General features: G+C 35.6%; 1 protein-coding gene and 1 non-coding gene across 6 annotated transcripts in view; one reads left to right on the top strand and one right to left on the bottom strand.

The window, feature by feature from the left end:
- PRPF39 (pre-mRNA processing factor 39) overlaps positions 1-24,387 on the bottom strand; it is a 54,333-nt gene that overhangs the window by 19,889 nt on the left and 10,057 nt on the right. The window contains exons 1-6 of one of the 5 annotated variants that reach the window (XM_037047207.1): positions 14,821-15,112; positions 14,235-14,360; positions 13,987-14,055; positions 13,721-13,883; positions 13,473-13,591; positions 7,735-7,902 (exon numbers count right to left, since the gene is read on the bottom strand). In XM_037047207.1, the coding sequence (XP_036903102.1) occupies positions 7,735-7,902; positions 13,473-13,591; positions 13,721-13,807 (374 nt within the window). In that variant the 5' untranslated portion in view covers positions 13,808-13,883; positions 13,987-14,055; positions 14,235-14,360; positions 14,821-15,112. Of the gene's footprint in view, positions 1-7,734; positions 7,903-13,472; positions 13,592-13,720; positions 14,361-14,820; positions 15,174-24,387 lie in introns of those variants that run through there. The other 4 variants (XM_037047206.1, XM_037047204.1, XM_037047205.1 and 1 more) reach the window with 4 other exon arrangements.
- On the top strand, positions 21,078-21,206 carry LOC118987863 (small nucleolar RNA SNORA63). The gene has a single exon (XR_005066664.1). It is a non-coding gene; the product is annotated as a small nucleolar RNA SNORA63 (small nucleolar RNA).

Raw genomic sequence — 24,387 nt, forward strand, 5'->3', positions numbered from 1 at the left:
TGTTCCTGTGTATTACAACCCAATAAAAGCCCCTGAAGGAAGGGGCTCAACACCTTTTACCCCTGACAAACTGGCCACTGCTCAAGACCGTTTTCCTCTGGGAAACTGGCCATCTCTCGTCCCCAAGCAGATCACATCACATCTGTCATGTTTACTCTCATTGGTGGCACATGGGGGGACTTGAGAGGAAAGTCACCCCCACACTGATACCTCCAAACAGGTGGCCCAGGGCCAGTCAAAAACAGGGTATGAGTTAGGCCTGCACCAGAGTCTTAAGGATCTACCTATTAAATAGAAACGAACATAAAGAGGAAGCAAAAATGAGAAGACAAAGAAACAGACCCCAAATGAAAGAACTAGAGAATTCTCTAGAAGAACCAATGAAAATGAGGCAAGCAATGTATCGAACAGTGTTTAAAATAATGATTATAAGGATACTCAACAGCATGAAGAAAGAATGGAAACCCTAAAAAAGGATCAGACAGAAATAAAAAAACACAGTATCTGTAATAAGTAACACACTGGAAGAATAAATAATAGGTTAGATCAAGCAGAGAATCAAATCATTGTTTTAAAAGACAAAACAGAAAAAAAGACCCAGGAAGAGCAGCAGAAAAAGAAACAAATTTTTAAAATGGGGACAGCTTAAAATACAACATCAAGTATAACAACATCCACATCATGGGAATACCACAAAAAGAAGAGACTGAGCCAGATATTAAGAATCTAACTGAAGAAATAATGACTGAAAACTTCCCTAATCTGGTGAAGGAAAAAGACACACAAGTCCAGGAAGCTCAAAGAGTCCCCCAAAAGTTGTATCCAAACAGGCATACACCAAGACACATTATAATTGAAACAACAAGGCCTAAAGATAAGGAGAGAATCCTAAAAGGCAAAGAGAAAAGCAGGTTTACCTAAAATGAAGCACCATTTGACAGTCATCGCATTTTTCAACAGAAATATTTTAGCCCAGAGGGAGTTTTGTATCATATTCAAGGTGATGAAAAGAAAAGGACCTACAACTGAAGCTACTTTACCCCAGCAAGGCTATCATTTAAAATCACAGGAGAAATAAGGAGCTCACCAGACAAGAAAAAGCTAAATGAGTTTGTTAACACCAAACTAGTGTTGCAACAAATGTTAAAGAGCTTACTTTAAGAAGAAAAAGGAAAAGAGGGGAAAAAAAGCAAAGGAAAATAGTCTAACAATAAAATGGCACTAAATACATACCTATCAATAATCACCTTAAATGTAAATGGGTTAAATGCTCCAACTCAAAGAAATAGGGTAGCTGAACAAATAAGAAAACAAGACCCATATATATGCTGTTTCCAAGAGACCCATCTCAGATTGAAAAATACACACAGACTAAAAGTAATGGAAAAAGATATTTCATGAAAATGGAAATTTAAAAAAAGATGCAATACTTGTATCTGACAAAATATACTTTAAAACCAAGGCTATAGTAAAAGACAAAGAAAGACACTACACATAATGATAAAGGGAACAATCCAACAAGAAGAAAAACCCCAGTAAACATAACTCTCAAATTCTGATAAACATAAAGGGAGATATCAACAGAAATACAATCATAGTCAGGAATTTTAACATCCATTTGACTTCAAAAGATAGGTCTTCCAGGCAGAAATCAACAAGGAGACAGTGACCTTAAAATAGCACACTAGATCAAATGGATTTAATTGGTATCTTCAGAGCATTTCACACCAAAGTAGCAGAATATAATACTTCTTAAGTACACATGGACATTTTTTAGGATATACATGTTAGGACACAAAAAAGTCTCAATAAATTTAAGAAGACTGAAATCATACCAAGGATCTTCTCTGACCAAACTGCTATAAAACTAGGGATCAATTACAATAAAAACACTGGGGAAAAAAACACAGACATGGAAGCCAATATGTTATTAAACAATGAATGGGTCAACAAAGAGATCACAGAGGAAACCAAAAGATTCCTTAAAATAAATGAAAATGAGGACACACCCATTCAAAATTTGTGGGAGACAAAGAAAGCACTCCTAAAAGGAAAATTCATAGCATTAACATTCCTATCTCAAAAAGCAGCAAAAGCCCAAATAAACAATCTAACTTTACACTTCAAGGAACTTGAAAAAAACACCAAACAAAGCCCAAAGTGAGGATTTCTGGGCAAGATGGAGGCATAAGTAGACACACTGTGCCTCCTCAAACAACCAAAAGGACAACAATTTAAAAACAAAAAATAACCAGAAGTGACAGAAAAATCAAACTGTATGGAAGTCTGACAACCACGGAGTTAAAGAAGACACATTCATCAAGACAGGCAGAGCCCTGGCTGGTGTAGCTCAGTGGATTGAGCGCAAGCCTGCGAACCACATGATCGTGGTTCGATTCCCAGTTCGATTCCCAGTCAGGGCACATGCCTGAGTTGCAGGCCAGTTCCCAGCAGGGGACTCACGAGAGGCAACCATACATTGATATTTCTCTCCTTCTCTCCTTCCCTTCCCCTTTAAAGTTAAATAAATAAATAAATATTTTTAAAAATGTTAAAAAAAGAGAAGTCTGTGCCAGATCTAAGGTGCAGTGATACAATATTACAAAAAAAAAAAGACAGGTAGAAAGGGTGGAGACAGGCAGTGGGGCAAAGAGGACTCAGGGCAAAGGGGGTGGCTGGCAACTCAGTGAGGCAGCAGATTGTGGAGCGGGGCGCACAAGACTGCAGCTGGCTAGCAAGACAGCAGCGGGCGGACCCAGAGAGGTGCAGATTATGGACTGGGTAGGACCACATTCACACGCAGATAACCCTGGGAAACAAATGGGGAACCATACAGACTTCGAAACCCAGGGTCCCAGCACAGGGAAATAAAGCCTCAAACCACCCACCAAAAAAACCTCTGGGGATGGAGGCAGCAAAAGAAACTCCCAGTCTCAGAGGAGAGTTTGTTGGAGAGACTCACAGGGTCCTAGAATGTACACAACCCTACCCACCCAGGGGGAATCAGCACAAGAAAGGTCCACTTCGTTTGTGGGTAGTGGGGTAAATGACTGAAAACTGGTATAGTTGAACAGGTGGCACTGTTCCCTCTCAGACCCATCCCCCACATACAGCACCACAATGCAATTACCCCACCCTGGTGAACACCTAAGGCTCCACCCCTCACTATGTAACAGGCACATCAAGACAAAAAAAAAAATGGCCCAAACAAAAGAACAGATCAAAGCTCCAGGAAAAAAAATACAACTAAGTGATGAAGAGATAGCCAACATATCAGATGCACAGTTCTAAACATTGGTAATCAGGATGCTCACAGAACTGATTGAATCTGGTCGCAAATTAGATGAAAAAAAAAATGAAGGCTACACTAAGTAAAATACAGGAAAATGTACATGGAACCAAGAATGATGGGAAGAAAACTGGGACTCAAATCAATGGTATGGACTAGAAGGAAGAAACATCCAACCAGAACAGAATGAAGAAACAAGAATTCAAAAAAATGAGGAGAGGCTTAGGAATCTCCAGGACATCTTTAAACATTCCAACATCTGAATTATAAGGGTACCAGAAGGGGAAGAGGAAGAGCAAGAAACTGAAAACTTATTTGAACAAACAATAAAGGAGAAGTTTTCCAATCTGGCAAAGGAGATAAACTTCCAGGAAGTCCAGGAAGCTCAGAGAGTGCCAAAGAAGGTGGGCTCAAAGAAGAACACACCAAGGCACATCATAATTACATTAGCCAAGATTAAAGAAAAGGAGAGAACCTTAAAAGCAGCAAGAGAAAAGGAGACAGTTACCTACAAAAGAGTTCTCATAGGACTATCAGCTGATTTCTAAAAAAAACTTTGCAGGCAAAAAGGGTCTGGAAAGAAGTATTCCAAGTCATGAAAGGCAAGGACTTACATCCAAGATTGCTCTATAAAGCAAAACTTTCATTTAGAATGGAAGGGCAGATAAAGTGCTTTTCAGATAAGGTCACATTAAAGGAGCTGATCATCACCAAGCCCTTATTATATGAAAAGTTAAAGGGACTTATCTAAGAAAAAGAAGATAAAAAATATGTACAGTAAAATGACAGCAAAGTCACAATGAATAACCACACCTAAAACAAAAACAAAAGCAAACAACCAGAACAGGAACAGAACCACAGAAATGGAGATCACATGGAGGGTTTTCAGTGGGGGAGTGGGAAAGGAAGAGAGGGGGGAGAAGGTACTGAGAATAAGTAGCAGAGATGGTAGGCAGAAAACAGACAGGGGGGAGGGCAAGAATAGTATGAGAAATGTAGAAGCTGAAGAACTTATGACACATGGACATGAACTAAAGGGGGCAATGTGGGTGGGAGAGGGTGTGCAGGGCAGAGAATGGGACAACTATAATAACATAATCAATAAAATGTATTAAAAAAATACAAAAAACCGCACAAAGCCCAAACTGAGTAAATTGAAGGAAATAATGACAATCAGAACAGAAATAAATGAAATGGAATCTACAAAAAAGATCAGTGAATCCAAGAGCGGTTCCTTGAAAGCTAAGATGATAAACCTTTAACTAGACTCATCAAGAAAAAAAGAGAGAAGACCCAAATAAAATCAGGAATAAAAGAGGAGAAATAACTGACACCAAAGAAATACAAAGAATTATAAGAAAATAATATGAACTATATGACAACAAACTGAACAAACTGGACAACCTAGACGAATGGAATAAATCATAGAAACATACCATTTCCATTACTAAATCAGAAAGAATCAGATCATCTGAATAGACAGATTACACCTCATTAATTTGAAGCAGTAGTAAAACAACCCCTCCCCCAAAACAAAAGCCCTGTACAGGAAGGCTTCAAAGATGAATTTTTACAAATTATTCCAGGTAGAACACCTCTTCTCAAACTATTTGAAAAAATTTCAAGAGAAGGGTAGGCTCCCAAGCTCATTTTATATGCCAGCATAATGTTATTTCCAAAACCAGATAAATAAAGACAATGTAAAAACAGAAAAGTATAGACATATCCCTGATGAACATAGATGCTAAAATCATCAACAAAATATTAGCAAACCAAATATAGAAATGTAGCATAAAGATTAACCATGACCAAGTGGGACCTATTCCAGGAATGCAAGGTTGGTACAACATTCACAAATCAATAAATGTGATTTACCACATAAACAAAGTGAAGGATAAAAACCACACGATCGTATAAATAGATGCTGAAAAAGCTTTTAATAAAACCCGGCACCCCTTTATGACCAAAACTCACAGCAAAGTGAGAACAGAGGGAACACATCTAAACATAATAAAGGTCTTACATGACAAACCATTGCCATCATACTCCATAGGTAAAAACTAGAAGCATTCCCCTTAAGACTGGAGAAGATAGGGATGTCCACTTTCACCTCTTTTATTCAATATAGTACTGGAAATCCTAGCCACAGCAATCAGACCATAATAAAAGGCATTCAAATTGGAAAGGAAGTAAAAATGTCTTTAGCTGCAGATGACATGACATGATACTGTGTACAAACAACTCCAAAGACTCCAACAAGAAACTACTAGAAATAATAAATGAATTCAGCAAAGTAGCAGGATACAAAATTAAAATCCAGGTATCAGTTGCACTTTTATATGCCAATAATAAACCAGCAGAAAGGGACATTTAGAAAACAATCCTATTCACAATTACTTCAAAAAAAATAAAATACCTAGCAATAAATCTAATGAAGGATATAAAAGACCTGTACTAGGAAAATTATCAAGATCCTGAAGAAAAAAATAGAAGATGCAAATAAGTAAAAGTACATAACATGTTCACTGATAGGAACAATTAACATCATTAAAATATCCATACTACCTAGAGCAATCTATAGATTCAGTGCAATTCCTATATGATCCCAATGACATATTTCACAGAACTAGAACAAATATTTCAAAAATTTAATGGACACACAAAAAAGGCCCTGCATGGCAACAGCAATCTGGAAAAGAGAAAAGTTGGAGGAATCACACTACCTAATATGAAACTATACTATAATGCTATAGTAATCAAAACAGAATAGCACTAGAATAAAAACAGAGACACAGATCAATGAAATAGAACAGAGATCCCAGACATAAACCCATACCTTCATAGTCAATTAATATTCAACAAAGGAAACAAACATATACAATGAGAGAAAGACAGTTTATTCAATAAGTGATGTTGGGAAAAGCTGACAAATAAATAACAGAAAAATGAAACTAGACCACTTTCCTACACTACACACAAGAATAAACTCAAAATGGATTAAAGACTTAATGTTGGAGCTGAAACCATAAAAGCCTAAAAGAAAACACAGGAAGCAAAATCTTGGGCATAGCTCATAGCAATATTTTATCAAGTATATCTCCCCAGGCAAGGGGAGCAAAAGAAAAAATAAACAAATGGGACTATAGCAACCTAAAATATTTTTGCACAACAAAAGGATATGTCAACAAAATAAAAAGATAACTCATAGAATGGGAGAACATATTCACCGATATATCTGATAAGTATCAGAAAATATTGGGGCAAAGAGTGTGTAAAATATGGCTGTCTAACCACTATGTTGTACACCTAGAACAAATACAAAATAATACTGAATGTAATCTGTAACTGAAAAAACTAAGTTTAAAAAATATATAAAAATAACTTTAATAAGTAAAAATAATTAAAAGTAAAAACCCAAAACTTTCATATTTATTCATTCAAGAAATAGTCTCCTAGCATTCCATATGCCAAGCCTTGTGTTTATATTGCAATATGGCAAGTGTCTTCCTTGGTCATTATACACTAGAAACCTTCCCACCTCATCTATTCCATAAAATACAGGGTCAGTATATTCAGATCTACATGCATCCTGACTCTAACCTGAGTCTGCTAACTTCTGTCTTAGCAAATTGACCCATAGTACTTTTCATATGCTTCATAAAGTCTACTTTTTGTAAAGAAAAAATCTGAAAAACATTTATTTATAAAGTATATCAGTTTACAGGCTCTAATACAAAAATATTTATAAAAATAAGACAAAAATGGAGAAAATCTTAGTTTAAAGAAACATATTTATCAACACAGTTATACTGTCTTGATCAGAAAGACGTGAGTCTATCTCAATTGGATATTTTGAGTACATCAGAATTTGTACACAGAAATAGTTGTTTCAACAGTTCTAATTAAAATGAAATACCAGTTTTAAAAGAAAATCATAGTAGAAAACTGAAATGAAATTATTCTGATGCTTTGACTATAGATAGGGCTTACTACATAAAATACATACTTCACCATTTTGGACATAGGTATTACATGAATCACAAGCATATACATTTAGTAAATCAGTAAGTTTTAAACAAGCATCTATTATGTGCCATGTACAGGGTTAATTTAGTACTACAAAGAATAATTAAACTAAGATTCTATTTACTGAATCCTTCACTACTCTGAAATACCTTAGTCAAAAGACAAGATTCCTGTTGTTTCCTCATCTATAAAATGTAAGGAGCAACTGGTGTCTAAAAACAGTACAATTCCTAACCAATTCATAAGATACATGGGAAAATGTCTGATTTAAAAATATATAAATTGTGATTCTGGAAAAAAATATAATATTCCTGCTTGCATCTAACAGACTTAACATTTTGAGAGAATTATAAACACTAATATTATGAATTAATAGCCTGGTTAATCACATATTTTAATGATCTAATTTTTCCACCTACCTCTGAAAATGATGACTATACAGCTGTGTTGGAATACCAAGAATACGATCATATATGGCTGTAACTTCTCTCAGGTTTCCCTGTTCATTCTCCCAGTTTATATACATTTCCCACAGTCTGTCAGATCGGAAATCTGTTCCTGCAGCTAGAACAGCATGCTCAAAAGTTCTGAAAAATTAAATTACCTTTAAATTATCTTTCCAAGATAAATGCACTTTAAAATATTATTTCTATATTTTGCAATATATACAAATGTTAAATCATTAAGTTGTATACCTCAAACTGATACACAGTAGCTACCCCTTATCCACAGGGAATTAGTTCCAAGACTCCCAGTAGATAACTAAAACCACAGACAGAACTGAGTCTTATCTATTTTTTTTCTATGCATACATACCTCTGATGAAGTTGAATTTATACATTAGGCACAATGATTAACTAACAATAAAGTAGAACAATCATAATATACTATGATAAGGTTACGTGAATGTGGTCTCTCAGCCAACTAGAACAAACTTATCTTTCCTTCTTGATAATTTCATGGATAGAAGATTTGCTCTTACCGTAGATCTTAGCGACCTCAGCATACGACATTTTTTCTTCCCTTATTAAGTCGAGAACTTTCACCTTTTCACTTAAAGGAAGCACTTTATGGCTTCTCCTTGGCATATCTGAATCACGAGAATCACTACTCTTGCGCTTTGGGGCCAATATTAAGTAAAATCAGGGTTACTTGAACACAAGCACTGCAATACTACAATAGTCAATCTGATAAACTACACAGCTACTAAAGGGACTAACAAGCAGATAGCATATACAGTGTTGAGTATGATTGAACAAAGGAATGATTCCCATCCCAGGCATGACAGAGCAGGATGTCACAAGATTTCATCATGTTATTCGGAACAGCACAGACTTTAAAATTTATGAATTGTGCCATGGCTGGTGTGGCTCAGTGGATTGAGTGCCAGACTGCAAACCAAAGGGTCAGTGGTTCAATTCCCAATAAATGGCACATGCCTGGGTTGCAGGCCAGATCCCTAGTAGGGGCTGTGCAAGAGGCAACCACACATTGATGTTTCTCTCTCTCTCTCTTCCTCCCTCCCTTCCCTTCTCCCTAAAAATAAATAAAATCTTAAAAAAAAACTTATGAATTGTTTATTTCTGAAAATTTCCAACTAATATATTTAAACCATGGTTGACTACAGGGAACTGAGACTGTGAAAAGCAAAATTGTGGATTAGAGGGCCACTACTACAATAATAATCAATTAAATTCAATTTACAAAACTTTAAAAATAAAATAGGTAATGATAAATTAAAAATGGTATTTAACTGCTTCCTATACAAGATTAAAAAGTAGAAGGAATAATCAAGAAGTGTGCAAGAGCTGCTTAAAAATGTGAGAAAACATAAATATACTTATATGTAGTTTTACCATAAAATTAAAATTCAAAACATACACACTGCAAACGTGTATTTGTTAAACTTGAAATGTTTGCTGAATGGATTCATTTATGGCAGAAGATACAGACAATTATTATCAATTTAAGAAATAATTTTCAGGCAAAACAACTCTCCAAAAAGGGATCCAGCTGCCTTGTAAAATAATGAAAAGTACACATATATCTTAAAACTCTCAAAAATCTTTCCTAATTCTCAAAACTCCACAATTAGTCCTGGCCAGGTAGCTTAGTTGGTTAAAGCATCATCCCTATGCACCAAGGTTGTCGGTTCAACCTCTAGTCAGGACACATACAAGAGTCAATCAATGAATGCATAAATAAGTGAAACAACAAATCAATTTTTCTTCTCTCTCCAACTCTCTAAAATACATAAACAAATAAATAAAGAAATACAAATAAAATCCCAGCCCTGGCCAGTATAGCTCCGTTCCATGGCCAGGTATCACCCCACAAACTGAAAGGTTGTGGGTTCGATTTCTGGTCAGGGCACAGGCCTGGATTACAGATTCAGTCCCTGGTTGGGGCACATTGGAGAGGCAATGGATCATTTCTCTCTCCCTCTTTCTCTCCCTCCCTTCCCCTCTCTCTAAAATCAATAAGCATCTCCTAGGGTAAGGGTTAAATAAATTTATTTCCCCAACTATAGTTTATTATAAAAATATATATATTTTAATACCTAACTCATATCAAGACTTTCCTGTAAACAATTTTAATCATTAGATTTGAAACCCAAATGGGATAAAACCTTTAGATACATATTTTCAAAGTATTTTAGAATCAAGAGGGATTTTTAACAGTCTCCAATTATACTACCTAAATTAATCTATAACTCGAACAGAATCCCAATCAAAGCTCTAAGAAATTTTAGGTGAATAGCAAAAAAGAAATTTCTAACATACATTTAGATTACAAAAATGTAAAATATTTTGTGTAAGGACAATGTAGGAGTTTTCCTGAAAGATAATCAAAAGAAATTAGGAAGCTATAGTAATTAAAGGTATGGCACTGGCCTGGGAACAGAAAAATGTTTCAAAAGAACATATCAATGTATACTGAGTTATCAGCATATGACAACGAAGGTAATTAAACCAACGCAGAAAAGCTGGACTATTTAATAAATTTTAAAAAGGTTAATCTCTATTTCACAAGGACACATACAAAATGCCAGATGAATGATTTATTAAAAGCTATTTAAAAAATAGAAGAAAATACAGATACATATACTCTTGGCAAGATAGGCACAAAACTCACAAACCAATAAAAGACTGAACACCATACAATAGCAACAAAAACAAAACCTCTATATGATAAAAGCATACCCTAAACAAATCAAAAGATATGCCAACACTGCAGGAAATATGTTTAATATATACAGATAAAGGATTAAGAGTGTGTATATATACATACATACATGTATATATCTGTGTGTAAGGTTTTTAAGAGAGTAAAATACATGTCACAGCCCCTGCAGAAATCCAAAATAATTCAGGAAATTAATGCACCAGACACTAAGAAAGTGGAGGAAGTTGAGAGAGGAAAGATAAGAAAAACACAGAATGTTAAAAAAAGAAGATCTGATTAATGAAGGGTCAGAGATCTGAAACCTTGTTTCCTGCCCAACTCCGGAAATTCAGAAACTAGGTACACATTCCCAAGAAATTCAGATGTTCCTTCAATGAAGAAACAGCTGGCATGGGAGTAAGATATGATGATGCCATCACTGGGACTGCTCAGTCCCAGTGATGAGCAGCCATCTGATCACTTTACCATGAGGATCCTCCAGGCCAGCTAAAAATGGATCCCAATACAAAACATACAGAGCTTCCATTCAGTTTACTAATATCTAATCCTGAAATCAGACATGTCAGAGATGAAACCAAACAAAACCCCCCCCAAAACTTCAGAGAAACAATGCTAGGAGAAGAGTAAAACTTCCAGTATCCTTAATACCCTCAAAGAAATAATAAAAAGCGCCCTGGCTGGTGTAGCTGAGTGGATTGAGCACGGGCCTGTGAACCAAAGGGTCACCACTTCCATTCTCAGTTAGGGCACATGCCTGGGTTGCGGGCCAGGCCCTCAGTGGGGGACACACAAGAAGCAACCACACACTGATGTTTCTCTCTTTTTTTCTCTCTCCCTGCCCCTCTATCTAAAAATAAATAAATAAAATCTTAAAAATAATAAAAAGATATGCAGCCATATAATAGGAAAATATAAGAAAAGGAACAAAGAACACAAAAGAGTCTCGGGTATTAAAAACAATAGCAAAATCCAAGGAAAAAATTATCAAAATATGAATATACACAATAACATTCCTAAGAATTGAAGGACATAAGCATTCCAGATTGAAAAGGCCCGCTAAGAAAACACAAACCAATTTAGGAAAAAAAGAAAATCCGTACCAAAGCACATCATTAGAAAACTACATTAAATCAAAGGTAAGAACATTTTAAAAGCTTCCATGAGGAAAGAAGAAATCATATTAAGGGAATCCAGAAGAGTGATATCATACTTCTGAGCAGCAACACCAAAAGCTATAAGTGAATGAAGAGTTACCTTCAAAGCCCTACAGAAAAAATTACCTTCAACTGTACATCCCAATGGATTATCAATTTGGGTGTCTGAGTCACACAGGCCTTGATTTCTACTTTTTACCCCAAGCACCCTTTATCAAATAACATGATGTACTTCTCTAAAAGGTAGGCATGAACCGAAAAAGAGTAGAATCTAATAACTCTTAATAGAACCAGAAACCAAAAATGAGGTAAAGACACATCCTAGAATCATGATGATTAAAAAAAATCCCCACTTAATTGAACAATAATTTAAATTTTTTTAAAAATCCCAAACAGCTGCTGTAAAGCAGAAAAAGAACAGAACCACCACCAGTCCAGATTACAGAAGAGACGGTTCTAGGAGAGACAGCTCCAACAGGGAAGGGGAAAAATGGAATTTAAAGATTTCAGAGTGTAATTCAATTCTTTTAAAATTTTCATATTAGGTTGAATTTTTAACTCCCCAAAATAACTTACAAAGCATTTGTACATTATGTAAAGTAGTTTTAGTACTGACTACTTAAGTAGCTGCTGGAGAGGGCGAAAAATTTCTAAATGTTCAAAAAAAATCTAGGTAAATGAAAAAAGGGGGTGGGGCAGAGTAGTAATTAACTCCAGGAAAAACAAAAGGCTATGAAGCCTACCCATTTGGAAAGATGAGGAATGGAATGACAGGACAGAAATGAACTAAATTTCTTAGCTACTACAACAGACTCATAATGTCCTCAGCTAATGAAGACAGAGAAAAAGCAGTAGAGAGGTACTATTACAAGCATGTTAGAAAAATACCAGAAGAAACAGCTAAAATACTTGAAGAGGAGTGGAAGGATTACTTTTTGTTACAAACAGTTCAATGCTCACTTTTCAAATTACAAACACATGCTTGGATAGAAATAAAAACCAAAAAACTAAAAATCCCTAAAATCAGTAAGAAAAAGATAACTGAAAGGTAAAAGGAGCAAATCATATGAATAGGCAATGTGAAATAGCTTTTACAAGCATATGATAAGAAGGCAAACCAGGATAAATGATCTAGAGGTATATAAAAAAAACCAGGATAAATGATCTAGAGGTATGATGAACATGTAAAAAAAAATGTGATACCATTGAAAGGTTAAAGATAAATGTGTTCTGGCTATGGGAAATGACTACCCTCACACACTGCAGGGTTTAAAATACCATTTTTGAAGAAAAATTCGATAAAATATAGCTATGTATTCCCTTTGACAGAGTTCCTTTTGGAGCATCTCTACACAAATACTCTTATAGAGATGTTCAGTGAAGCACTGATTATTTCCTGCAAATAAGAATTTGGTACCTTAATATAGTACCAAATTCTTGATACTGTAAAATACTTTGCAATGGTTAAAAAATTATGGTAAAGATTCCAAAACATTCTGTTAAAAAAAAAAGGATATTGTGTACAAATACATGTGCATCTGTGTTTATCTGAAAGAACATACATCAAGCTGTTAACCAGGAGAGTATTATTGGGGACATAAAGACAGGGGGGTATGAAATGGAGGGGAACTTTATTATCTGCTTTTTTAACAATCATACATACATTTATTAAATGTATCATTCTTTTTGAATAGTGAAAAATATATGGAAGTCAAACTTTTAGTTTAACATTTATGAATACTTCTATTATCAACATAAAAATACTTGACTTATAATTTATATCTTTGAACACATCTGAGTATCAGAGTTTCACATACCCTCTTATTGTACTGTTTGTCTCAGAATCCCCAGGGTCCAATGTTTCTTTTAAGAAGTTTACATAATGTATCCAAAGGTCAACACTAAGAGGTATTGCCTGAAGCCCCCGGCGGTACACCTAAGAAGAAAACAACAAAACTGTACTTCAAATATTTAATTACTTATTAACAGAGAGGCAACACTGTGTTATCCGGTGAACCTTAGAAATACTAATTACTGGAATTTTGTTTAAATAATCTACCATTACCATTTGGGTGGAGGTTGGATAGAACATGGCAATGTTCTGATCCCCACGTGCAGAGTCTTGATCTTCAAAGCGCAGCAGTCCCTGCATTCTGACCGGGTTGTGTGGGCAGGCTTTGGGTTACAGACCATAGGGCACAGACCCATTAGAGCACCAATGACAGCGTCTGACCAAAAATGCAATAAGACGTAGCAAATGTGACTAGCAAACCAACTATATTGTTTGGAAAATGAGAAATAAATGTAAGTGAGAGAAAAGCCCTGCCCTACTTGTTAAGCTGCAGTGTAATACAGAGGCTTGCACTGCAAAGCTTGACAAACTGTAGAGGTTTAACGCACCTGCCAACAAAGAGAGAAAATATTAGCTACAAATGCCACAAGAGTGACAAATGCAAATAAAATACCCTATAAAATTGTTTGACCACAAATCGTAGGTACTGCCAGCCAAAAAAAGTTTTTGTTTTGTTATTTGGCTTACAGTACCTAATGGAAATAACTTTGTTCAGTGATGTACGCACCTCATCTGATTGTTTAATGTTGTCATGCCGCTTTTCAAGGTCTGCATATTTTTTCCAGTAACCATAGCAATAGGGATAGTGTATGAAAAATTTGTCAAATGCTTTCCTGGCAGCCATCAAGTGATTCTGATGAAAATAAAATAAGGTGTTTAAACATCCTGGAAGTTTTTGTCACATGTATATTTATTATTCCTTTCAATTACAATATCTCAAATAAAATAGATGACAGGTATAAAAACCATGCACAAAGCAGTCCTTTTATCTGCAAATACAATCTTATCCTTTGAAACAAAAGGAACTAATTCTGTCAAACTACAAGGTAACTTTTCATTCAAAGATTTGATACACAGACACACACAAACCAATTATTACAAATATTAGACTTTGTACTATGCCATAAGATTTTTTCCTTTTACCCTGCCCCCACAGCGCCATAATTTTTGAAGCTAAAAAATGTATATATCCAATGTTATTCAATTTAATCTGAAAACTATTTTTAAAAGGCAACTTTAATTATAAAACAATAAGGCCCAGTCTAATAATTGATTAATCTACCCCTTTAGCCCCATTTAAAAAAATTACTAACCTCCTGTTCTACATACTGAAGCAAATATACCCAGCCCGTAAAATCCTGAGGATTATTTTCTACAGTTTTCCAAAATTTTTCATAATCTGGAGGGAAATTTGCTTCTGTTTCTGTCACTGGAAGGTCCACAGCACTTGCTATTTCATTTTCTTCTGTAGTTGCATTCACATTAGGAGATCCATCAGGTGACTGTTCCATTTCCGTAACATTCATAATTTCAGTAGTGAAATCAGCAGACTGTTCTACCACTACCTCTGAACTATTGTCTGTGCTGCCATTTCCATTACTAGAATTTCTGTACTCGTCCATATGAGAATTTTGCATAGCTGTTTATTTTGTCTTCAGTTAATAATCTGTAGAAACACAAATAAAGAGAAACACATTCCAAAAGCTTATCTGGCATCATCAAAACCATTTAAAAAAAGTTTTTATTAGCTATAAAAGAAACATTAATTTGATTATTGATCTCTCTTATAATTCATAATTATGTTAATTAATTTCTATATTATAAATGAAATTCTATAACATAAATTTTCTAAAAATCTACAACTTTATTGTTGGGTGTCTGAATAAGAACTAAATAAAATAACTAAGGGCTTATGTCCTTCATCCATAAAACAAGTTAGGATTGTGCCTGCTCCCTAAAGAAGCAATCCTATCTGAATTCAATGATTCTTAGCTAGTTAAAAGTATAAAATTCAGTATCTGAATGCTATCTTGCTATTAATCCTAGAAAACAGCAGATCTTTAATATCTGTTCCAAAGGCTAAAGGTAAAATAATAAAACAAATTTTGGTCATGGATATAAATGTTTTAGAGGGAAGTTCATTTAGTTCAGGATAAAGTTTTACAAAATAAAAGGTTGTACTGTTAAAATACAGCTACACACGTATAATAAAATTTAAATCCTAGTAGCTAAATTTGATTTTACTATAGAAGATACAAAGGAAAGTTTTAAAAAATCACAGTAGTGGTTTCTAAAGTGAATAAATGAAAGTTTTACTATCTTGATAGTAACTGTATAAAGTCATTTAAATTAAGTCATCTTGTTCTTAAGGCCATAAAACAATAAGGGATTATACTTTTATGCTATCAGGTAGTACCACAACATTTTTTGATAATTGACTTCATCTATTCTACTATCAGCTTAAATAGAAAGTGAATCACTAAATTATAAGCATGTCTTTCAAGTGAGAGATTATTCTCCAAACTAAACAGACTGTAAGACTGGTTTACTAATTCTGCATATTTTATGTTACGAAAATAATCAAACAAAAATACTTACTAGTTTAAGAACATTCATTACAACACCATATTACAGCAAAAAAAGAGGGGAGTATTAAAAAGAAGACTGCTTTAGTAAGTGGCATATTTATCCAAAACTAATGGGACACAGCAAAGGCAGTCCTGAGAGGGAAGTTCATAGGGATACAGGCCTACCTAAAAAAGATAGAAACAAACAACCTAGCCCTACACCTACAAGAACTTGAGGAATAACAACAAAGACAGCCCAGAGGAAGTAGAAGGAAGGAAGTAACCAAGATCAGAGCAGAATTAAACGACACAGAGACTAAAAGCACAATTTTAAGGATCAATGAATCCAGGAGCTGGTTCTTTGAAAAGATAAACAAAATCAACAAGCCTTTAAGTAGACTCATCAAGAAACAGAGAGGACCCAAATAAAATCAGAAATAAAAGAGGACAGATTGCAACTGATCCCACAGAAATACAAAGGACTTTAAGAAATTACTATAAAGAACTATATGCCAAGAAACTTGAAAACCTAGGTGAAATGGACAAATTTCTAGAAAAATGTAATCTTCCAAAATTCAATGAAGAAGAGCAGAAAACTGGAACAGACCAATAATAGCTGATGAAATTGAAGCAGTAATCAGAAAACTCCCATCACACAAAAGCCCTGGACCAGCTGGTTTCACATGAGAATTTTACAAAGCATTTAAGGAAGAGCTAACCCCTATCCTTTACAGATTGATTATTTCAAAAAATTCAGAAGATGGAAGACTCCCAAACTCTTTTTATGAAGCCAGTATCATCCTAATCCCAAAACCAGGTACACACAACAAAAGAAAACTTCAGACCAATATTCTTGATGAACATAGACGCTAAAATCCTCCACAAAATATTGGCAAACCAGGTCCAGCAATACATTAAAGACATCAAACACCATGACCAAGTGGGATTCATCCCAGGGATGCAAGGACGGTACAATATTTGCAAATCAATAAATGTAATAATCACATAAACAAAAGCAAAGACAAAAATCACATGATCATATCAATAGATGTGGGAAAAGGATTTGCTAAGGTACAGCACCCATTTATGATAAAAACACTTAGCAAACTGGGAATAGAGGGAGCATTCCTCAACATAATAAAAGCCATATATGAGAGACCTACAGCCAACATCATATTCAATGGGAAAAAACTAAAATTTTTCCTGCTAAGATCAGGAACAAGACAAGGATGCCAGCTTTCACCACTCCTATTTAACATAGTATTGGAAGTCCTAGCCACAGCAATCAGACAAGAAAAAGAAATACAAGGCATACAAATTGGAAAGGAGGAAGCAAAACTATCATTGTTTGTAGATGACATGATAATGTTGTACACAGAAAATCTTATAAACTCCACCAAAGAAATACTCGACCTAATAAGTGAATGTGGCAAAACAGATGGATACAAGATCAATATTCAGAAATCAAAGGCATTTTTATACACCAAAAATAAAATATCAGAAACAGAAACCAGGGGAAAAAATCCCATTTTATATAGCAACAAGAAAAATAAAGTACCTAGGAGTAAACCTAACCAAGGAGGTAAAAGACCTATACTCAGAAAACTACACAACACCGAAGACAGAAATCAAGGAAGACACAAACAAACAGAAACATATACCATGCTCATGGATTGGAAGAATTAACACCATCAAAATATCCATATTACCCAAAGCATTTTACAGATTCAATGCAATCCCTATTAAAGTACCAATGACACATTTCAGATATAGAACAAGCATTTTAGAAATTTATATGGAACCATATACAACCCTGAATAGCTGCAGCAATTTTGAGAAAGAACACAGTAGGAAGAATCACAATACCTGATATCAAATTGTATTACAAGGACACTATAATCAAAACTGCCTGGTACTGGCATAAGAACAGACACATCAGAACAGAGAGTCCAGACATAAACCCAAGTTTCTATGTTCAATTAATATTTGACAAAGGGAAAAGAAGCATAAAATGGAGTGAAAATAGCCTCTTCAACAAATGGTGTTGGGAGAGCTTGATAGCTACAAATGAAATGCAAAAAATGAAACTTGATCACCAACTAACACTGTACACAAAAATAAATTCATGGTGGATAAAAGACTTAAATATAAATCCTGACACCAAAAAAGTCCTAGAGGAGCCCTGGCTGGTGTAGGTCAGTGGATTGAGCATGGGGCTGCGGACCAGAAGACTGCGGTTCGATTTCCAGTCAGGGCACATGCCTGGGTTGCAGGCCAGTTCCCAGCAGGGGCCAATTCCCAGCAGGGGATGCACCAAAAGCAACCATACATTGATATTTCTCTCCTCTCCTTCCCTTCCCTTCTAAAGATAAATAAATAAAAATTAAAAAAAAAAAGTCCTAGAGGAAAACATCAGCAGGAAAATCTCAGACATTCCACACAGCAACATCTTCACTGATATGTCCCCTAAAGCAAGGGACATAAAGTAAAGAATAAACAAATGGGACCTCATCGAATTAAAAAACTTCTGCATGGCTAGAGAAGACATCATTAAAATGAAAAGAGGACCAACTAGCCCTGTCCAGGATAGCTCAGTGGATTGAGCGTGGGCCTGTGAACCACACGATCGCGGTTCGATTCCCAGTCAAGACACATGCCTGGGTTGCAGGCCAGTTCCCAGCAGTGGACACATGAGAAGCAACCATACATTGGTATTTCTCTCCTTGTCTCCTTCCCTTCCCTTCTAAAGATAAATAAAATCTTTTAAAAAAGAGAGAGAGAACCAACTATATGGGAAAACGTATTTGCCAATGATACCTCAGACAAGGGTTTGATCTCCAAAATATAGAAAGAACTCACACACACAACTCCACTCCAGGAAGACACAAAACCCAATAAAAAAATCGGCAAAAGACTTGAACAGATACTTCTCCAAGGAGTATATACAAACATATGGAAAGATGCTCAGCATCATGAGTCATCAGAGAGATGCAAATTAAAACCATAATGAGATACCGCTTCACACAGGTCAGAATGGCCATCATAAACAAATCAACAAACAAGCTTTGGAGAGGATGCAGAGAAAAGGGAACCCTAGTGCACTGCTGGTGGGAATGCAGGCTGGTGCAGCCAGTGTGGGAAACAGTATGGCGTTTCCTCAGAAAACTAAAAATGGAACTGCCTTTTGACTCAGCAATTCCACTGCTGGGATTATATCCCTGGGATTAAGAACCCTGAAACACCAATTCAAAATAACCTATGTACCCCAATGTTCACAGCAGCATAATTTACAATAGCCAAGTGCTAGAAACAACCTAAGTGCCCATCAGTAAACAAATGGATCAAAAAACTATGGTACAAGCCTCACCCGGCATAGCGCAGTGGATTGAGTGCAGGCTGTGAACCAAAGGGTTGCTGGTTTGATTCCCAGTCCGGGCATGTGCCTTGGCTGTGGGCCAGATCCCCAGTAGGGGCCATGTGAGAGGCAACCACACATTGAGATTTCTCCCCCTCTCTCCCTCCCTTCCCTTCTCTCTAAAATAAATAAAATTTTAAAAAAAAACACAGACAAAACATCTATGGTACATTTACACAATGGAATACTATACAGCAGAAGGAAGGCGCTCCTACCCTTTGCGACAGTGTGGATGGAACTGGAGAGCATTATGCCAAATGAAATAAGCCAGGCAGTGAGGGACAAATAAGCCAAGGTGAGGGACAAATACTATATGAACACAATCAATAAAAGAAAAAAGCAAACAAAATATAACCAGAGACATTGAAATTAAGAACTATCTAACAATAACCAGAGAGGAGGAGACAGGGTACAATGTGGGGAAGGGTTTTCAGGAACACATGGACACACAGACAAAATCAAGGGGGAAGGTGGAAGCAAGGGAGGGAGGTGGATTTGGCTGGGTGTGAGAGGAAAATGCAGATAAGTGTAATTAAACAACAATAAAATTATTTTAAAAAATAAAAAGAGGAATGCTTTAGTAAATGGCATATTTATGGTACAGATTAATAATTAAAAAGGAAATATGTATATCCGTGTCTATACAAGATGTCCACTATATATTATGCTATATATATATGCAACACATGTATCTGTAAGGATTTATACCAAATAAAGTATTTTATAGACAAGAAAAATGTTGATTGTTGTTAACAATTGTTTTCCTCAAATTTCTGGGCTGATGCTTTCTTCTTTTGGCTTATCTGCAATTATTTAACAGAAGTGAAGGGGGAAAAAGGAGGGTTTTGTTTTGCCTTAAGAAAAGCCAGCTAAAGTACACCAATGGTTGGCTGGCTATTTTTTCTTTCCTTTTTGCAATTTTATGCCTACTTTAAAACCCTGGGTTTCATTATAGTCTACACAGAAATTCTCAAACCCAGCTCCACAACAGTTACCTAGTAAGTTAAAAATACAGATTCCTTGGCCCCAAATCCAATGATTCTGAGGTCTAGGCTTACATTCAGAAGGCTGTATTATACTTCTATCGAGTTCTCTAAATAATTCAGGGAACAAAATTTATTCATGAGTGAACTGTGAACAATAGAACAATTGCATCAAAAAATACATGTATATTAAATTTGGGAGGATGCTGAAAATTTATCTCTGGAAAAGTTGCAGTAGCCATTTGACAAGACTTTTAGTTGCCTATCTACTATTCCTTCTCACCATCTTCCTAATATGAACATTGCGTTTGTTCAGAGAAGCAAGACAGCTAACCTATGTAAGGAGTGATCAGGAGGCGGAAAAGGACATCTGCTGCAGAGCTCTGGAGAAAAGATTTTGCTTTCCTGATTAAAAAATTAAAAGAGAGAGTGAGTGAGTCATGCCCCTAGCCAGTGTGGCTCAGCTGGCTGGAGCACTGTCCAGTACAATGAAAGGCTGTGAGTTCAATCTCTGGTCAGAGCACATATGAGAAGGCAGCCAATAGATGTTTCTCTCTCACACATGATGTTTCTCTCTCTAAAAGCAATGGAAAAAAGTCCTCATTTAGCAGGATTCAAACAATGTAGCTGTGAAGTGCTGTGTTATCGTTCCCCCTGCTCAAAATAAAGTTGTGTCTTAACTATACTTGTCTGCTATACTTCAGTAGCAGCCAGGGACACTTGGTCTCTTACATATCATTTAAAAAAAAAAAGTCCTCAGGTGAGGATAAAAAGAGAGACAAACAGAGAGCCACAAATAACATACAGGTATGTTCTACCACTCTTTCTTACCTTGAATGTGAGCATAACTGAAATAACCTATGTACATGAAGCAGTCAATAGGGACTGGCCAGAAAAATTAAGAATGTCAGCCCTGACATCATCAACATATTAATAACATAGTGCAAGATTCATACTCTGTGAGAAAAATAAACCCCTAGTTGTTTAAAATACTATCAATTGACAGGTTTTCCATTACTTAAAGACAAATGCATTCCTAACTGATTAACCAGTGCATGAGAACGTCCATCCATTTCTCCATCTCCCCTTGTCAGCACTAGGTACCATGAAACTTAGTTTTTGCTCATTTGTCTTAAAAATAAATAAGTAGTCCTGACTGGTGTGGCTCAGTGGACTGAGTGCCACCTGCAAACCAAAGGGTCACCAGTTCAATTTCCGGTAAGGGCGCATGCCTGGGTTGTGGGCCAGGTCCCCAGTAGGGGGTATATGAGAGGCAACCACACACTGACATGTCTCTCTCTCTCTCTCTCTCTCATTATCCCTCCCTTCTCCTCTATCTATAAATAAATAAATAATCTTTAAAAAATGAGTAAATAAGAGCAGCACTTCATTTTAATTTGCATTTCTCCACCTATGAGGAGAATATCTAGTTCTTTTTTTTCTTCAAAGCCTTTCCACATCCTTTGTCCATATTTTCTATTGCATTACTAATTTTTCTTCTCACTGGTTTGTACATGCTCTTTGTAATCTAAGGAAATCAGGTTCTTATGATTTACATTGTAAAACATTTTTGTTAGTTTTTCTTCTTACTAGTTTTAGGTTATTTTGTGTATATAAAGGGCATCTTTTAAATTGTCAAGTACATGTGAAATCCAGACTTTAAACGTTTATTACTTCAAAATGTAGTATGAAGCAAACTGTTGCATAGGATAAATTTAAAATATAAATCAATCAAGAGCCCTTTTGAGACTGAATGCCCCAGGAAAAATTAGTTGTAAACAGGTAAATCCAGGGAATAAAAAAAAATAAGAAAAATAAAGGAAGCCAAGCAAGGACAAAAAAGTTTTCAATGCCTGATGTTATCTAGCACCCTCCCACATTCTTTGTAGAAAACAACTAAATATAAGTTCACACTCAAAGGCAGGGGTGTCTGACCTTTCGGTGTCTCTAGGCCACACTAGAAGAAGATCTCTCTTGGGCTACACATTAAAGACACAAACACCAACAAAAACTGATGAGAAAAAAAGTCCATGCATAATTTTTGTGATATCTACCACCACAGATAAGCAAAAAAGTCCTCACATAATAATCTTTATTATTCAGTGGCCCTTCTGATAATCTTTTAAAATCATCAAACAGGTCCCAAGTTTGTGACCACTAATATAGAAAATGTACATACCTAAGTAATAAACCTTAGTTATAAAATTAAGTCAATTTGTTTTTGTGTTGGGCTGCATTCATAGTCATCCTGGGCCATGGGATTCATTGGAAAGAGAGAAACATGGAAAACAATGAGAGAGAAAGAAAGAATTTCAAATGAAACAAAAAAGATTAGAGCAATCAACTGAAAATTATAACCATCTAGAAAGGCTTCATGAAATATATAACTGTTAATTTTGAAAAACTATAGGTTTTGAAATAATAGAAAAAACAACAAATTACCACAGAATAGGGAACCGCCCATTTAACTTATGAGTTCAAATCTTCTTGACAGTTCCCAAGAAGTCAGAAATTAGGATCAGTTCAAAGACCAGACAGACTGAACAGAACGAAGAGGGTCTCCATTCCAGAAGTGGAAGGGTAAGTAGTGGAATAAGCAGGGTAAAGCCAAAGGCATTTGAGAAGAAATGTTAAAAGAGGAAAGTTTACAGAGGGTTTTGAGAGGTTTGGGAAGAAATGACAGAAGAAATTCTACAAAGGAATTTGAAAAGAAAAAATACAAGAAGCAAATCTAGTTGGAACATAATAAAGGAGAATACAAAGCATTAGACTACCAGAAAAAAACAGGTTCCCTTCTTGACTGTCATACACTTCTTTTCCAGGTTTAAACCATCTGAGGCCCTAGCAACAAAACATCAAAAAAGCTTCTCCATTTATTTCCCTTTCTTCATTCTTCTTTAAAGACACAGTTGAAGATTGTGCATTTGCAAATGCGTCTGTAATTTCCAAATGCAAATTGGTCATTGTTTTTGTGTCTTTCATCAAAAAGCAAAAGAAGATTGCTGGTTGATATATTCTGAGTCATTTACTACCTACCCTATTCTAATTGCATATTTAAATGGGATGTAAGGGTTTCTTCTAGAATCAGCAAATTTACCACATCCCTGCATCTTCAGATTATCAATTACTCCACTGCAATTACAGCACTGTAAAAAGAATTAAGAACATCAGCCTTACCCATAAAAAAATCACTAGCCAAAAGAATAGTTATTTTTTAATGTTATTCCAACATATTCTTCATTATGTGGCAATTACTAGAACCAGTTTTTCTTAACAACCATTAACTTTCAACTAACATTAAATGACAAATGGGTAAAATAGAAATAATCTATCAAAAGGAGAAAGCCAACATATGATAGTAAAATGAAACAAAACCAACAGAACAGTTACCAGAAAGACACTTTCTCATACATAGGCAAATGCTCTCTTACAAAGGTGTCAAATGCAAAAGAATGAAGTTGGACACTTATCTTAACACCATATAGAAAAATTAACTCAAAATGCATTAAAAACCTAAATGTAAAACCAAAAATTCTTGCTCTGGCTGGTGTAGCTCAGTGGATTGAGCGTGGGTCTGTGAACCAAAGGGTTGCCAGTTCAATTCCAGGTCAGGGAACATGCCTGAGTTGTGCAGGCCAGGTCCCCAGTACAAGGCATGTGAGAGGCAACCACACACTGAAGTTTCTTTCCCTCTCTTTCTCTTCTCCTCTCTCTAAAAATAAGTAAATAAATAAAATAAATTAAAAAACAAAACAAAAAAAACCCCAAACTCTTAGAAAACATAGGAGAACAGCTTCACTGATACTAAGCTTGGCCATGGTTTCTTGGATATGACACCAAAAGCACAGGCAAAAAAAGTGAAAGTAGACAAACGGGCCTACAGCACACCTTAAAACTTTTGCGCATCAAAGGACA

Source organism: Sturnira hondurensis, unplaced genomic scaffold, assembly GCF_014824575.4.
Source record: "Sturnira hondurensis isolate 20B ecotype Veracruz unplaced genomic scaffold, ASM1482457v3 Scaffold0005329, whole genome shotgun sequence".
Classification (NCBI taxonomy): Eukaryota; Metazoa; Chordata; class Mammalia; order Chiroptera; family Phyllostomidae; genus Sturnira; species Sturnira hondurensis.